Source organism: Thermobia domestica, chromosome 6 (genome assembly GCF_964235325.1).
Source record: "Thermobia domestica chromosome 6, izTheDome1.hap1.1, whole genome shotgun sequence".
Classification (NCBI taxonomy): domain Eukaryota; kingdom Metazoa; phylum Arthropoda; class Insecta; order Zygentoma; family Lepismatidae; genus Thermobia; species Thermobia domestica.
Window position 1 is genome coordinate 182,770,013 of NC_137459.1, and position 16,797 is coordinate 182,786,809.

At 34.4% G+C, this 16,797-nt stretch overlaps 2 protein-coding genes across 4 annotated transcripts in view; one reads left to right on the forward strand and one right to left on the reverse strand.

The window, feature by feature from the left end:
• Positions 1–16,263, forward strand: part of LOC145687385 (uncharacterized) — a 47,348-nt gene extending 31,085 nt beyond the window's left edge. The window contains exons 2-4 of the mRNA XM_081760840.1: positions 8,934–9,119; positions 10,929–10,987; positions 16,194–16,263. Coding sequence (XP_081616966.1) covers positions 8,934–9,119; positions 10,929–10,987; positions 16,194–16,263 — 315 coding nt within the window. The remainder of the gene's footprint in view (positions 1–8,933; positions 9,120–10,928; positions 10,988–16,193) is intronic.
• The window catches only part of LOC145688349 (cadherin-like and PC-esterase domain-containing protein 1), a 1,309,510-nt gene that overhangs the window by 762,306 nt on the left and 530,407 nt on the right, over positions 1–16,797 (reverse strand). The gene's annotated exons all lie outside the window — the stretch shown is intronic.

Consider the following 16,797-nt stretch of genomic DNA (forward strand, 5'->3'; position numbering starts at 1 on the left):
GTACAAATGTATGTTGGTTTAGAAGATTTGGGGGTTTGGACCCGGTAAACCCCCGTGGGTTCGCCATTGCTTGCAACTATTGAGACTTATTTTTACGTTCTCGGCTGCAAACGGCAAATATGGTCTAACGAGGATATGTTTCTGATTTTAAAAGAAATAATAATAATAAAAAAAACATTAATTTTGGCCGGGATGTCAATAGTGAACCTTTGTGGACAATAGGGAAGATTAATTAATTCTTAATTCATGAAGAGAGTAAAATGCATTGATCATGTTGTTAATACAGTCTCTGTATTTTTTTAATGTTCTTTACGCTAAGTTTGTAATGCAAAGGAATAACAGTTAAGTGGAATAATTTGAAGTGAATGGAAATGGACCTCGTACACACGATTGTTTACAACCAGCTGTCATGATCTGGGATCAAATCTGTGATCTTTCGCATCAAAGAGGAGAACTCTACCAGTAAACTACGTACCATATCTTTGCTACTTTTCTCCATGCATTTTAGGTTTGTTTCTTCTCTACTGAAACAATTATTTAAAGAAGCTCTTGCAACTATGAACTATTGACTAAAAATATTGATCGCTAAGGCATTGTAACTTGATTTATAATTGCTTATTCAGGCGAGCACCCAAAAAATTTTGTTGGAGGAAGGGGTAAAGTCGAAAATCTGGACAGGATGGGCCCCAATGAGTACACTCCTGATGGAAGATAAGCCACGAATACATCATTTAAAAATAATTACTAAGTTTTGGTGAGGATTCCGACCTGGTGGACCTTTCCCTCGAGGGTGGACCTCTGTAAAGAATACAAAGTATTTCTACCTTTCTTCACCTGACTATGTAACTGCTTTCCTTATCCTTATGGACTTCATTCTCTTTTCACATTAACAATCAATTGCTCGGAAATGGGTTCACATTTCATTCTGTTTTTTTTTTTTTCGGCTGCCAATGTTTTGCAAAATATAAAAACAGTTCTGAAATACAAGCAGGCTAGCCTACACAGACGTAAATATATGAATGGAGTTTCTGCCTACAGTTCGTTGTGTCATTTCTTCTACACTTGTGACTGAAGCGTAACACCCTTGTGAACTTGATTTTGTATTTTTAAGTAATAATCGAGGTGTTTTTTTTTTTTTTGAAACAGTGCACGTGCCACCTCGAGTGTGTTAGGTTATCATTGAATGACATCCGTTTGATCAAAACTTCACTAGAATGTGAAGGAAGAGCTAATAGAATAAAACTGTTGTAAGTTAATTTTACAAGTAAATCAAATAAAATCGTTGTATCTAAAGAAACTTGATTATCTTTACTGTTTTTGAGAATTGTAACGTTATTTCAATATGTATAGTATTAATTATTGTAGAGGAAAACTTTTTTTTAAATACATACAAATTGCAATTGTTACACATTAAACTTTTATAACAATTTAAAATCTGAGTTACGACAGTCTTATTCTGGGGGTGCGCTATGTCGAATAATAAAATGAAGTTGTTTAACAACAAACGGGGAACTTAAAATTTAACTGGTAAATTCGTCTCCAATATTTCACTATTTTAAGTTTAAGACTTAATTTACATTGTTTAACTACATAGTACTTCAAAAATGTTTTATTTGAAACACAAAAGTCTTTCATTCTTTAATGAAAGATGTAATATATACATTTGTACGCCAAGAATTTCCAAATGGTTATCATGACCACAATTGGTTCTCCAGTAATGTTAGTTAAAATTTATGTTTATATAAAATATTAATACTAACAAAGAACCTAGTTCCACATGCTACTTTTGTAAAAGTATGTACAATATTAAAAATAAAATTGATCAAATATGTAATTAGTTTACTTCAATTGATATTAAGTGACATAGAATTTGTTGTTTTGTTTTATATTTAAACTTTCGGAATTGAATTTGAGTTATTTGCGAACAGCACCGTGACCTTTAGTAAAATGATCCTATTTGTATCTATATTATATCAAGTCAAAGGTCTTGCTTTTAAATACTAACGGTATACTTTATTAATCTGAGATATCTGCTACTAGAACATGCAAATAACTTCCAAGCTTATACATTGATACATTCACGTGTTTACATTTTTAACAATTAGCGTTAAATACAAGTCCTTGGAATTACATTTAGCCACGAAATTGATGGCCAGCCACCGGGCTTTAGCTAAGTGTTGTGTAATGAGCCCATCAGCTCATGGTGTTGTTTCTTTACGAGACCAGTTTAGTGCATCTTAATTCAGGTAGCTCTTCCCAGTTGCTTCATGATAAATGCAAAAATGTTGCCCGAATCGGGAATCACACGCTTCAAAGATGCAAGTGCTAAACATGATAAAATAAAGTTATTGAACGAAACCATTATTTTTAAGATGACAAATTTGAACAGAATTTCCAAATGTAAATATTTAAATCACGCTTACAAATATCATATATCTATCTATCTATCTATCTATCTATATCTATATATATATATATATATATATAATCTTTTAAATAGATATAAAATATAAATCTCATTTCTTATTTTCTATATATAATTTTAAGTTTACTTAATAAGGTGAGCAAGTTATTATTTTCAACTAAAGACGGTATTTTATGTTTTTCAAAGAAATTGTATTTTTCATTTTCGTTTGGTTTTCACCTTCACAACAATAACCTTACTAAATAATATCATACACGGTCAACGCAAATAATCTGATCCTGATGAAACTTGGCATGGAAGATAGACATTCACAAGGTTAATATACTATGAAATAATACGGTACGTAAACCTTTAGTAGGTCGTAAAATTTGGGTTTGAGTTTGAGTTTGGCCACATTTTTGCTAAAAAATAACATTTAACTGCTATTGGAACACACACACAATATATCTGTCATTAGAACACACAAACACAGACACAAAATAATAGGAATTATCATAAGAATACACAGACACACACACACACATACAAAAATAATATCTAAATGTTATTTGAACACACACAGATACGCAAAATGATATCGAATTATTAAAACACACAAAATATATAATTGCTAATAAACACACACACATAAAAGTAATATATCATTGTTATTAGAGCACAAAAAAACATAAATCGAATAACTTTGTTATTAAACGATAATGTAAGAAAGTAAAAAGACGGTTGATTCTCTATGCTGTAAATTTAGCATGCACTCGTAAAGATTTTCTTTAAAACAAACAAGGAAGGATGTTTTTCCTCTGCATTATGTAAATTTCTAAGCATTAATTTAATTGCCACTCATTGCTACAACAAACTCAATAAACATGTCAAGTTAGATTCTGAATTTTGATGATCATGATTTCAATTGCCTCGAGTTAGTTCAAGCTGAAGATTCAAATGAGACAAGCTGAAACAAAGCAGTAAGTAGATTCATATTTTAAACCAGTTGTTTTCAACAATATATATATAAAGTTAGTAGCGAATGTGTTACGTGGCATCGTTCTTTAATTACACAGGAATAACACGAATGAATAATATGACGGATATAAAACAAATAATTATTGATTGTTATTGTTAGCCCACTAATTTAATATTGATCATTAGTTTTTTTTAATAAGAAAAAAAGGAATCATTTTATATCGCGTAGTACTAGACTTGATAAGAACTTCGTCAGATATTTTTTTCTAAATTTTACTGAAAAATATTATACTTTTCGTGTGTCCAAGAAATAAACTGGACTACGTATTAAGTAGCATACCGAACTTGGCTTTCATTTCACAGGAACACTTTGCCTTACCTTTACAATTGTTCAATGGTGTTGCACTCACTTCTAGCGTAAGGGTGTTCGTGGTTCAACTCAAGTTCATGTGAATTTGTGGTAAACAACATCGTGTCCGTTGGCTTAACCGAGATTCTCCCATTTCCTCCTACATTCTCATTTCATTAATTAGATTATAATCATTTGCATTAATCATACGTTTCCCTTAGCCTAAAGGGTAAAAATTACCACAGGACATTAACACTTTCGTTTTATTTATTAATATCTTTAAGAATACAAGGAAAAAAAAACAAAAAAGAAAAATAAAAAATAAATAGAAACAGAAAGAAAGGCTTTATCTTACAACTTAAATAAGACACACATATGCTACAGTACGCTGTATAGAAAATTTGCGACGAACTGTTAGCAAAAGCTATTTTGTAATCTTTCCAAACAAGAAGGCAGCAAGTGACGCTAGGTAATTGGATGAAGATATTTACTGTCGCTCGAAAGTGCTTGCATGTAAACAGCATTCGTTTCCAATTCTTTACTCCCTAAAGATCACTTCACAGCGCTTTTGTCTTCACGTTTCTGATGATTACGTTATGTTGGATTATGCATACCCCTAAAATAATTCATTCAAAAAGAGGTTAAATTAAAATGAAGGTTAACATAAGGAATATGACTGATAGTACAATAAACTGACCATTATTATTATTAGCCACTATTTTTTATATAATAACTAGCATATATTACCCGCTCCTCTGGGTTGAAATGAAAATTTAAATGCACAACTCCGTATCTCATGTGTCTAGTACCCGTGAAATATGCTGTTTTCGTTTTTAATTGCATCGATTTAAACGACATCGGAAAGATAATTAATCATTCCACCAAAGATAGTTGATGACCCCGAAAACCATGAATTGGACACTAATACTGGTCATTTCCGATCATTTTATTATCTTCTCCTCTTCCAAGTTGCGGGGATGAATTTGGTTTTAAACGGGATCGGAAGTGTCATCGGTCACCTCAGCGACCCCGGAAAATATGGATTCGACAATAATATGGCTTATTTTTTATCAGTTTTATGTATTTCCCTTTCCCCCTCCCCAACGTACGGGGCTGAATTTGAATTAAAACATCAGAAGTGTCACTGTTCATCTCGGCGACCCCAAGCACGATAAATTTAACACTAATATCGGCCATTTTCGACCAATTATATATATATATATATATATATATATATATATATATATATATATATATACACCCCATGTTGCGGGCCATGCCATCGGAAGTGTCACCGTTCATCTCAGTGACCCCAAGAAATGTGGATTCAGCATTAATATCTGTCATTTTTAAATATCTCCTCCTCCCCCAGACCCAAGTTGCGGGGTTGAATTTGAATGTAAACAGGATCGAAAGTATCACTGTTCATCTAAGCGACTCAGAAAAGTATAAATTCGACACTGATAGTGGCCATTTTCGATCACACACACACATATATATATATATATATATATATATATATATATATATATATATATATATATATATATATATATATATATATATATATATATATATATATATATCCCTCCGCACCTGAACATTCCCCTCCCACTCCAAAGTTATCGGAATCGCTGAATGTGAGTAGCAATATCGAATATAAGTTGAGTGTGGAATTGAACAGTCCTGTTTTCATTACTCTAGTAACAATCCTGGAATGTGGTGGTAATTTCGAGTTTAGCGTCCCGTTCAATAGCGACACTACATGAAATGTGAACCTAAAGTTTACTGTGGGATGTGAACCACACATGCTCCCGCCGCGAATCAAATCAGGGTCTCCCACGCCGAAGACACCTATGCTAATAATATAGCTACGAAGAAGTACTGGAACTGGAATGCATAATAAATAATAATAACATATATATTAAAATGCTGGGTTTATATGTTTGCCTCCAACGAAAAGTTTATATATTTGTCTCCAGTCCTTTCGACAATGAGATGTCGAAAACCATAAGTGCTAGAAACGTGTTGTTTCAGGTGTTATTTCTTTGTTACATTTTTTAAATGTTCACTAAAGGTGTTGAAATTTTTAAAAGTAAAGCATCATATCCTACGAGTTATACATTCCGACACCACATACGTAAATACAGGGGTTGTATATCTATCATAGTTTTGTTTCATGGGCAAATGATAATGAAAAATGAAGGATAACCATTTCTTCAACCTAAGATGAATATTTATTGTTTGGAATGTTTTGCCCAATGAACACCATATATCACTGGCATTAAAATTAATTGTGTGTTTAATGTATTTGCTTATTACATACTGCATGCAAGAAGAAACAAAACACTGATCATACATGAATTAGAAACTCCAACCGGAAGTAGGCTCAAATCTTGCAAACGGTTCGAAATATTGAAAAAAATAATAGAAAAAAATCTACCCTTTATGGTATCCTTTGCCGACTTTTTTCAAAATATCTTTCACTTGTGTCTGTAAAGGGGCATGTACAATGGTCCAATATCTGTGGGTACAATGTTTGCTACTATACTGTTGTGTAAATATCAATTTGATTACTTTAATCATTTTGAAGTTCTTTCTGTGTCAGTGAATCTTTTGCATTGCTATCTTCACATGATTCTAGATTCTTCTTTCCTTTGTATCTCCTGTTTTTGGGTGTCGGCCCGTGAAACTTTGGATTTCTCACTTTTGTTCACTCCTCTATCGATTGCGTATTATTTGATTGGGCAATGCTACTATCAATATAAGATGTTCCCTTGTAAGAGTTATTTGCCAACAATCAATGGACAATTTAAATTTAGGCGCGGTGGCTCAGTGGTAGAGCGTTCACCTCTGGTGCTTGGGGTCCCGGGTTCGATCCCAGCCCCCGCCAAGTGAACTTTGTGGTGGACAAACACCGTGCTCGTGGGTTTTCTCGGGGTTCTCCCGTTTCCTCCCACTATCTTCATTCCACCATTTCACTCATCTCTCATCATCACCGTCTCCTTTAGCCTAACCGGCATAACCGTGGGACGTAAAACTCAAAGATTTCATTTCATTTTTTCAACTTAAATTTATCGCTATATTATGCCACACAACTATGAGAATTATACACTTCTGTCTCTATTGTTGAAACAATGTTTCACAATAAAATATAAAACAAATATTGCCTAATGTACTGTATAATACAACGGAAATTTGTATTTGTAAAGGCACTGTTGAAGAATTTCGATGTTCGATGCTCAACGAACTTAAAAAGTTCGTTACTGAATTCTCTATGTCTGTGTCTGTCCGTCTGTCTGCTATTTGGGATTTTTTTTTCAATTTTGAACCTTGCACTCGATAGAGCATCAAAAAATATCAGAGAAAGTGATTAAATTTTTCGCGTCACTCTTACCGTTCCCGAGATATTGGTCAAAAATATCCGATTTCCAGAGATTTAAGGAGCCATATCTCGGGAACCGTAAGTCATAAAGAGATCATATTGGTGTTGATTAATATCTAAAACTATGGTAAATATTTTGGTACCAAATGGTAACAAGTGGCCACTGTCCAACTGGAAACTGGTTTAGTCAATGGCCAGTTGACCAATGGCCACAAATTATTATCAGTATCAAAATATTTACCATCCCCTTAGGTATTGATTAACACCAACATCATATCTATATGACTTACCGTTCCCGTGATATTGGCCAAAAAAATGGCCAATTTCTAGATATTTAAGGAGTCATAGCTCGAGAACCATAAGTTGTAGAGAGATGATATTGATGCTGATCAATACGTAAGAGGATGGTAAATATTTTGGTACCAAATAGTAACCGGTGGCCACTGGTTTGGCCAGTGGCCAGTTGGACAGTGGCCATCAATTAATATCGGTACAAAAATGTTTAACATTTTATTAGGGATTGATTAATACCAATACCAACTCTCTATGACTTACCGTCCCCTCGATATTGACCAAAAGATAGTTCCGATTTTGGGAGATTTAAGGAGCCAAATCTCGAGAACCGTACGTCACACAGAGATCATATTAGTGTTGATCAATACCTAACATAAGAGGATGGTGAACATTTTGGTACCAAATAGTAATCTTTGGCCACTGATTAATTGTCTACTGGCCACCGTTCCCTAGACATTGGCCAAAAAAGTTTGAATTTCTATATATTTAAGCAGCCATATCTCGAGAACTGTAAGTCATAGAGAGTTAATATTTTACTAATTTTTGCGAGATGGAGAAGAAAGTGTTGATATAAAGATTTACTTCTACATCTAGGAACCATGACAGTCTTCCTTCCCGCTCCATCTCTCCATTCTTTTTAAGTTCGTTCTGGCAATGTTCTTGGAGCATTTTCAACTGCTTTATTCTGGATTACAGATTTTAAAATATCACTCTTAAAGAGGTTGGTAAGAAGTTTGTATCGGCCACCGGCCTTAATCAAAATAACAGCAATATTTCCGGTTAGGTCGGTAAAAATGCTGGCCAGTTGGCAACCCTACCATTGAAAGAACCTGAGTGCTTATAATGAATTAAGCTCCAAAATATTAGTGTTAAAGACACAATTTTATGAAATTTTTCATTGTTTGGTGTATGTTCAAAGTAAAAATGTGGTGAAAGATGACTCGAAATTCTTTATCAGTTTTCCATTGTTCAATAAGTATTTCACAATATCTACTGTAAGTAATAATAGTATTGAAACACACAGTGAACTTAAGGTTTATCAACTTCATTTTTGCAATTCCAAGGAGTAATGCTGCGATTGAATTGTGTTATCTTCCCTAACCAACACTCAGTATACAAAAGGAAGACTGACTTTTAATGAATAGCCTCATAGTTCCTGAATGTCCTGCATTTGATAATTTAGATATGATAACTGTGTACGTGAGAATCCCTTGCATGTGTGCTGTATGTTAGAACTTACCTACATCGAGTGAATGTGATTACGTAATAAATTTGTTCCCCCCCCCACACAAAAATATAATACATTAAAAAAATACAGTTCAACACAGAAATGTGACAAAGATTTTTTTCTACCACATGCTTATCTGCAAAATTCCATTACTTTTGAAAAACTGACAATAATGTTTCAAGATACCTTAATTGATAGCAAAGTGTTTTACTTCTACTATTTTCTCTGAAAATTGATGGCTGAAAGGGCAAAGTAGAAAATAGATCTAATCGATATTCATTTAAATTTCTTTCAGGCAATGGAAGTGAAGGTGTACCCCATTCGTCTCATTCTGGAAAACGATGGGTCCGCAACGAAACAAGAGCTCAATGTTGTCATCACGAACGAAGCTCTGGATATATTAAACGAAAAACACGTGATGATAGAACTGGAAATTGTATTTCAGCCCTTAGATGGCCCACAGGGCAATTCACAGAAGAAGGTAAGTATAAGGATAACATATTTTCAGAGTATGAAATTGGAGTTTTTTTTTTGAAACTTTCCAACTGAATGTTAACATATGATGGTATTGGTAGTTTTATTTTAGCGTGAAACTTGGGCTACAAGAGGAAGACTTAAAATGGACCTGGACACACCAGAACTTTGTTCCGGCTCGTTATTGTCCTGTCGGAGTTCAGTTCCTGTGCAACATTAGTCTCTTATCTTAACAACATTTGATTTATTATTATTATTATTATTATTATTATTATTATTATTATTATTATTATTATTATTATTATTATTATTATTATTATTATTATTATTATTATTATTATTATTATTATCATTATTAATACATTTTGGGTTTATCTGAAAGTCAATATAATATGCAATCATTGACTGTATTCTGGCTAATTAGAGTTCAAACGTACCAGCTGTTATGTGGTCACTTTAAATACTGCATAAAAGATAATCTGTTCTCATATTGCTAAAATTTGAGATTGTTGCTGCCATAGCATGACGTTGAGCTTTACCTTAATTCTAGCAGCCAACTCTCTAGAACTCTCTAGAGGAAAAGCTTCCCATGTAGTACAGGTCTCATGCTAGCTCATCAGCCCTGGAAAGAAGCTTTTCCTCTCTTTTTACACAGCTGTCAGAAGTATTGCAGTTGTATGCAAATAAAACTGGTGTAATAACCAACCCTTTGCATTTTTCTTTCATTTTATTTACCTCTAAACAAGTACTTATCTTATTTTTATTTAAAGTAATACTAATGATGATAATAATATTAATGCTTTTAGATGTCACGCACGGCCTATGATACAATGTTAATAAATGGAGCAAAACATGGAAAGCCGCGGTCGGGTCTACACATCGTTTCATAGGGCCTTATTTAGTCTCTCGCCTGCATTATTTAATATCTATCTAGAAGATATAGTGAAAAAAAAACTACAAAATGAAGACGTCATTTCAATAGGAGGTAGAATTATTAAGTGTATATGGTTTGCAGACGATATGGCGCTTGTTGCAGAATCTGAAAAGAAAATCAATAATATGTTAGAAGACTTGAAGAAGGGCTCTGAACAATATGGGATGAAAATAAACGTCACAAAGAAAAATAAAACATGGTGATGAAACAAAAGGGCAGTGTCAAACATAGTAGTAGTAGTGGAGAAAATAGAACCAGTGACTAGTTTTCAATAAATGGGTAGTACCATTAGTGATGATATGAAGTGTGAACGTGAAATAAAAGCAAGGATAGGAATGACAAAAGAAGCCTTTATGAGAAAGAAAATACTATTTTGTGAGATCTTGAATAAAGAGTTTAGAAAAAGACTCAAACCGCTTCGTGTGGAGTATTGTACTATATAGGTCAGATACATGGACATTACGCAAAAATAATGGAAAACGACTGGAAGCTTTCGAAATGTGTGTGTGGAGAAAAATTAAGAGAGTTAGATGGGTCGAGCGGAAAACGAATGAGAGGGTGTTAGGAAATGTGGGGGAGAAAAGAACAATTTTAGATATTACTAAGAACAGAAAGAGAAACTGACTGAGACATTAGCTAAGAAGGAACTGTATCATGAGGTACTTTCTAGATCAGCGTTTCTCAAAGTATGGGTCGCGACCCATTGGTGGGTCGCAGACCGTTTTTTATTGGATCGAGATAAATTTGTCCTGTTTTTTACGAAAATTTTATTTTGATGCAGAAAAATATATTGTGAAGTACTATTCAAAAAATGAAAATTGGAAGCGTTTCTTAATGAGGTACAAAGTATGTGGTTACTAAGATCTCTGCTCTGTTATACAGTCAATAGAGATGCTGGATAGTAATGAAAAGAGAGTGAGTGAGTCAAAATTTGTCACGGGGTACGGCATTCCGTCGGGAGTAGTTTTAGCTCTGTTTTACCTTTTTATGGAAACACTTTAGCCCTTTCGGCGCATGCGTACAATTTCGTATGATACAGTTATTGAGAAAGAAATTTACATTACACTTGCTCGATCGTCACTGATTGATATCGAAGCGTTCACAGCATCTTGATATAAATTTCATGTTACTCACTCATATGGACTGTTATTGAACAAACTGGAATTAGAGAGATAATTTACAAATGTAATTGCTTTGAAATACACAACCATTACGTAGAATGTTAATGTGTATTTGGATAAAAGTAGGTGGACCACAATATACTTCTAATTATTTAATTGGGGTCGTGGTAACAATAAGTTTGAGAACCACTGTTCTAGAGGGATGGTGGCAGCAAAGAAGGGAGAGGGCAAAGGAGACTACAATTAATGGACGATACGAAAACAGAGAAACGTGAAAACGAAGAGGTTAGCAGAATACCGTGGAGCATGGAAGTTTCTCAGCTGCAGCACGTGACCTGCCAATAATGACAGAATACTTATGATGATGGTGGTGTATTCCTAAAGATGAAAAAAAAAGTATTTCTCTTTCACCTTATGTCCATCATGACTTTAAGTTGGGATTTCAACTGCTCATCATTTCATTTTAATTAAAAAAAAGACCCTTATGCATTTATTGTACGAATTGAGAGGACTTTTTAATCCTTTTAAGTTTTGGGGTTTTAGAAGCATATTGTAGACTTTCACTCAATAAGCTACTGCGTCAGGACTATTTACCGTAGAATCATGGCTCATACCCCGTTTTGCTCGGAATAAATCAATGTTTCTAACTGTATCACTCAAATTTCCCTATTATGTACCTAAGGCAGGAAATTTTAGTCCAAATTCGAAAAAAGGGAATATTAAAAAAGTCCTGGTTTATCGTGAATTTCTCCCCTCAGGTACAAGACATGAACATGCAAATTTCACCACAAAAAAACACTGTTTTATTGTAAAGAGAACGAGGTACGAAAAATGAACCGAATAAAAATAGCTTGATGCTCTAGCCGATTTACCAATTTTCCCTGGATAATACATTTTCATTCAATTTTTATTCCATCAGATTCAGCATAAAGACTATTCATTGTAGGATCATTAATTGTACCTCCTTTTATTTGGAATGTACCAGCCTGTCGAACGGTACCATCCACAAGTCAGCACCATGTACCCAAGGAGGGAAAGTACCCTAAAAAGATAATTTTTTTGAGTTTGGGGCCCTCTGGGCGCCCCCTGTGTAACTCTCTATCTCAAGATCACTTAAAACATACTACATAGAGTATGAAATATCTGTGCAAAATATCAATATCATATCTTGAAAACTGAGGGCGGAAAAATATCTATAATCCTATGTTTTGTTATCATTTATGGGAACATGGAATATTCGTTACACATGGGTAAATATTTTTCCCGCCCTCAGTTTTCAAGATACGAGATTAATATCTTGTAAAGATATTGCATACATTATGTAGTATGTTTTAAGTTATTTTGAGATAGACTACAAGCATTAACACAGGAGGCGTCCAGAGTGGCTCAAGCTTTAAAAAAAAGGAATTTTTCTAAAAATCCCATTTTTAGGGAATTTTCTCTCTTCAAGTACATAATACCGACATGCGAGTGGTGCTCTTTGAAACGCTGCTTCAATCCAAAGAGAACGAGGTACAATGCATGATTTTAGTATAGTGATAATACTGTATATGCTTTACTAAACAATTGACAACAAATGTGTAAATAGGGAAAAAAATTTTTAAAAAAATCGAAAACTTTTTGGCATATTCCTATTTATGCTAGAATCATGATTAGTACCTCTCTTTGTTTTAAATGAGGCTAGGTTTCAAACGATTTGGGGTGAGAAATTCTTCAAAAAAGAGAACATTTCTCCTGAAAATCTTTTTTTTTTAATTTGGACGGGATTTTCCCGCTTGTGGTACACCAAGGTACGAACCATGATCCTGAATAAATAGGGATGTGTCAGGAATTTTATTTTAAAAAGCTCTAAAATTTACACATTTTTCCTTCTTCCATGTTTGTGACGACACCGCTGTCAGTCATGGCACACGTGACTGCAAAATGCCCATGAAACATGTTATTTGATGCTACCACATTTGAACGAATGCAAAAAAACCCGATGTGGAAAGCTTTACTAGAGATTTACAAAGCAAATTTCGGTCGATATACAGGATAGTAAGAAACTATTTGAATAAACTTCGGGAGCTGATTCCCGACACCGAAGCCAGCAAAAAAGTCCTTTGAAACTTTGGTCAGTGAGGGATAGTTTCGGCGATATAAGTTGCCGAAAGCGTGGGAAAATGAACTTCAGAGGGCTTTAATTCAAAAACAACGCAACGTAGAGAGTGCGATTTAGAACATGACACTCGAAGCCATACCTGCTCGATTGAAAACGGCATGTTTCAAACCTCCGCAAAATGTGTACGAGGGATTCCCCAAAGGAATGTAGGGATTACTTGCCAGGCTATAGGGAAAATCCGCCGAAACTATCCCTCACTGACCAAAGTTTCAGAGGAATTTTTTGATAGTTTCGGTGTCGGGAATCAGCTCCCAAAGATTGTTCAAATAGTTTCTTACCATGCTGTATAAACCATAACGTGTAAAAGGGTTAAAACTGAAAGTACTTCCAGAATGAAAGTAGTAACTAAACGACAGACCTGTAACGCCACTGGAATCTCTCAAACAGTATCATGAACGATCAGGTCATAGGATTTAATTTCACACTTCTTGTAACACTTCATATGTTGTACTAGCAAATATTACACGCTTTGCTAGGTTGAAATAAAGAGTTTAAATGCACAATGGCCATTTTGGATAATTTTTATATACCTGTTTTAATAGTGACGGGGCTGATTTTGGATTTAAACCGGATCGAAAATGTCACTGTTCATCTGAATGATCCCAAAAACTATGGATTTGACACTAATATTGGTCATTTTCGACCATTTTATCTCCCTCTCTCCCAAGTTCCCGGGCTGAATTTGGTTTTTAACGGAATCACAAGTGTCACTCTTCATCTTAGCGACCCTAAAAACTACGTGTAAGACACTAATATTGGCCATTTCTGATCACTTTTATATGTCTCCCTCCCTACTCTTCCATGTTGCGCCATCGGAATTGTCACCGCTCATCTCAGTGACCACGGCTATTATGAATTCAACATTAATATGGGTTATTTTTGATCAGTTTTATGTATTTCCCTTTCCCCCTCACCGAAGATGCGGAGCTGAATTTGGGTTTAAACAGCATCAGAAGTGTCACTGTTCATCTCGGCGAACCCAAGAATTATATATTTAACACTAATATCGGTCATTTTTGACCATTTATATATTTCCTTTTCCCTCATGTTGCGGCCTATGGCATCGGAAGTAACACCGATAATCTCACCGACCCCAAAAATGTGGATTCAGCACTAATATCGGTCATTTTCGTTCATTTTTAGATATCTCTTCCTCCCTCTTCCCCAAGTTGCGGGGTTGAATTTGAATTTAAACCGGATTGGAAATGTCTCTGTTCATCTGAATGATCCCGAAAACTATGAGTTCAACACTAATACCAGTCATTTTTGATCATTTTCTAGTTTCTCCCCCGTCACCCTTCCCTATGTTGCATCGTCAAACTGAATAGCCTAAAGTAATCTCTGCCCATAAGCTCATGTATGTTGAAAATTTGATTGAGATCGGTCTGGTGGTTCAAGAGTGATGAAGTCACAAAGGTAGTCATTTTAATTTATTTTTTTACATATATATCTTCCCCTCCCCCCCTAGGTTGGCTTGTCAAAGTTAAACGATTAAAAAAAAATCATCCAAGGCCCTACCCTCATATTAGTTGAAAATTTGATCGAGATTGGTTGGATGGTTATTAGGTTTTATTATTTTTTATTTATACCTCCCTCCTCCCCTAGGATCTACCGTTAAAGTGAAATCACAAAAATGTTTTCAGATCCAAACCTCATTTATTTTGAAACTTTGATTAAGATCGGTCGAATAGTTCAAAAGTTATTAAGTTACAAAAATAGTCATTTTCAGTTTTCTATAAATTGATTTTTATATATCTCCTTCTCCTTCACTACGTTGCTCCGTTAAATTTAAATCATAAGAATGATTTCAGGCCTGAACCTCATCTATGTTGAAAATTTGATAAAGATCGGTCGAGTGGTTCAGGAGATTCAGAGTCACAAACGTAGTGATTTTCAATTTTATATATATATATATATATATATATATATATATATATATATATATATATATATATATATATATAGACTGATTTCACAGTAGACTACTTTTAGGTTGAAAGATGTTCCAAAAGTGCTCAATTTTCCCGTTTGCGTTGCGCGCCTACAATTTCGAGTGGGAAGATGTCGTGATCTAGGACCTTCACTTATAAATAATGGTTGCCATAGCTCAGCGGGAACATGGACAAAAATGGGTCAACAATTCAATGGAAATGCCCATAAGGCGCGGATATCTTTGACATTTTTTGTATATCGCTCAAAATACGGGGCGCGCTCCGTTGAGATTTTATGGAAGTGAGATTATACATTGAGCTCTACAAGCACTGTTAATCTCATCACACTCGAGCCTGGAGAACAGGGAAACAAGTCAGTCTGAGAATCAGAGATGGTACATCCCTCGACTTTGACCCGATTTATTCCCTGTTCCGGAGGCACGAGTGCAATGAAATTCGCAGTGCTTGTAGAGTTCAACGTGTAGTTTCACTTCCATAAAACGTCAACGGAGCGCGCCCTTTCTTTTACGCGATATACAAAAAATATGTCAAAGATATGCACGCATTATGGGTATTTCGATTGTATTGTTGACCCATTTTTGACTATGTTCCCGCTGAGCTATGGCCATCATTATTTATATGTGAATGTCTTCGGCCATGACCTCTTCCTACACCAAATTGTATGCGCGCAACGTAAACGGGAAATTGAGCACTTTTGAAACATCTCCTTTTTGATTTGGAGATAGAGTAAAAATATAATTTGAAATCAGCACTTTCGTGCATTTGTGTCGCGTGTATTTTTTTTTTAATAACTGTTTACCGAGAAGGAACATCTAATTCAATCTTCGATATGGCTAATAATTTTCTAGTTAACTTTAAAAATTTCCACAGTGAAATTTTGAATATTTATTCTCCATTTCTACTTTTTTTTTAGGTACACTGCAGGCGCTGCTGAAGATATGGTATCAACGTTGAAGATATATCAATCACTATCAACTGTCTGAAATAAGATGTTTACAATTATCTTTTACATTTGGAAACATATGAAATCATTTTAAAATAAAATCTTTTTTCTATTAAAGAAGAAGTGATGAATTTTATTACACCACATATAGATTCCAGATCTTCAATTGCAAGAGTACGTTGTTTTATATTTTATGTCTACATTACACTAATAAAAGCCTCTGTTTAACATGAACTATAGAAAAACCCTTTGTATTACTTTCGAGCGACGTAATGAGAGAAGAAAATTTGGTGATCGTGAAAAACTCAAATTCGAGATTTCAACGGATTTACACGTTTCATGGTTCATAGATTCCGACCGAAAAAGTGATTTTTCGACAGCTGTCCTTCTGTTCGTCCGTTCGGGCTGATGTACTTACACCTAGAGGCCATTTCGTTCAAGGAATCGATACAAAATTTTAGAAGTAAGATTTTTGTGTGATCTTCTAGGAGGAGTTTTAGAATTGTCTTTCTACCTCTAGAAATAAGGGTAGTTTACTTAAGGATTTAAAAAATGCTGTTTTTCCAAAAGTGCT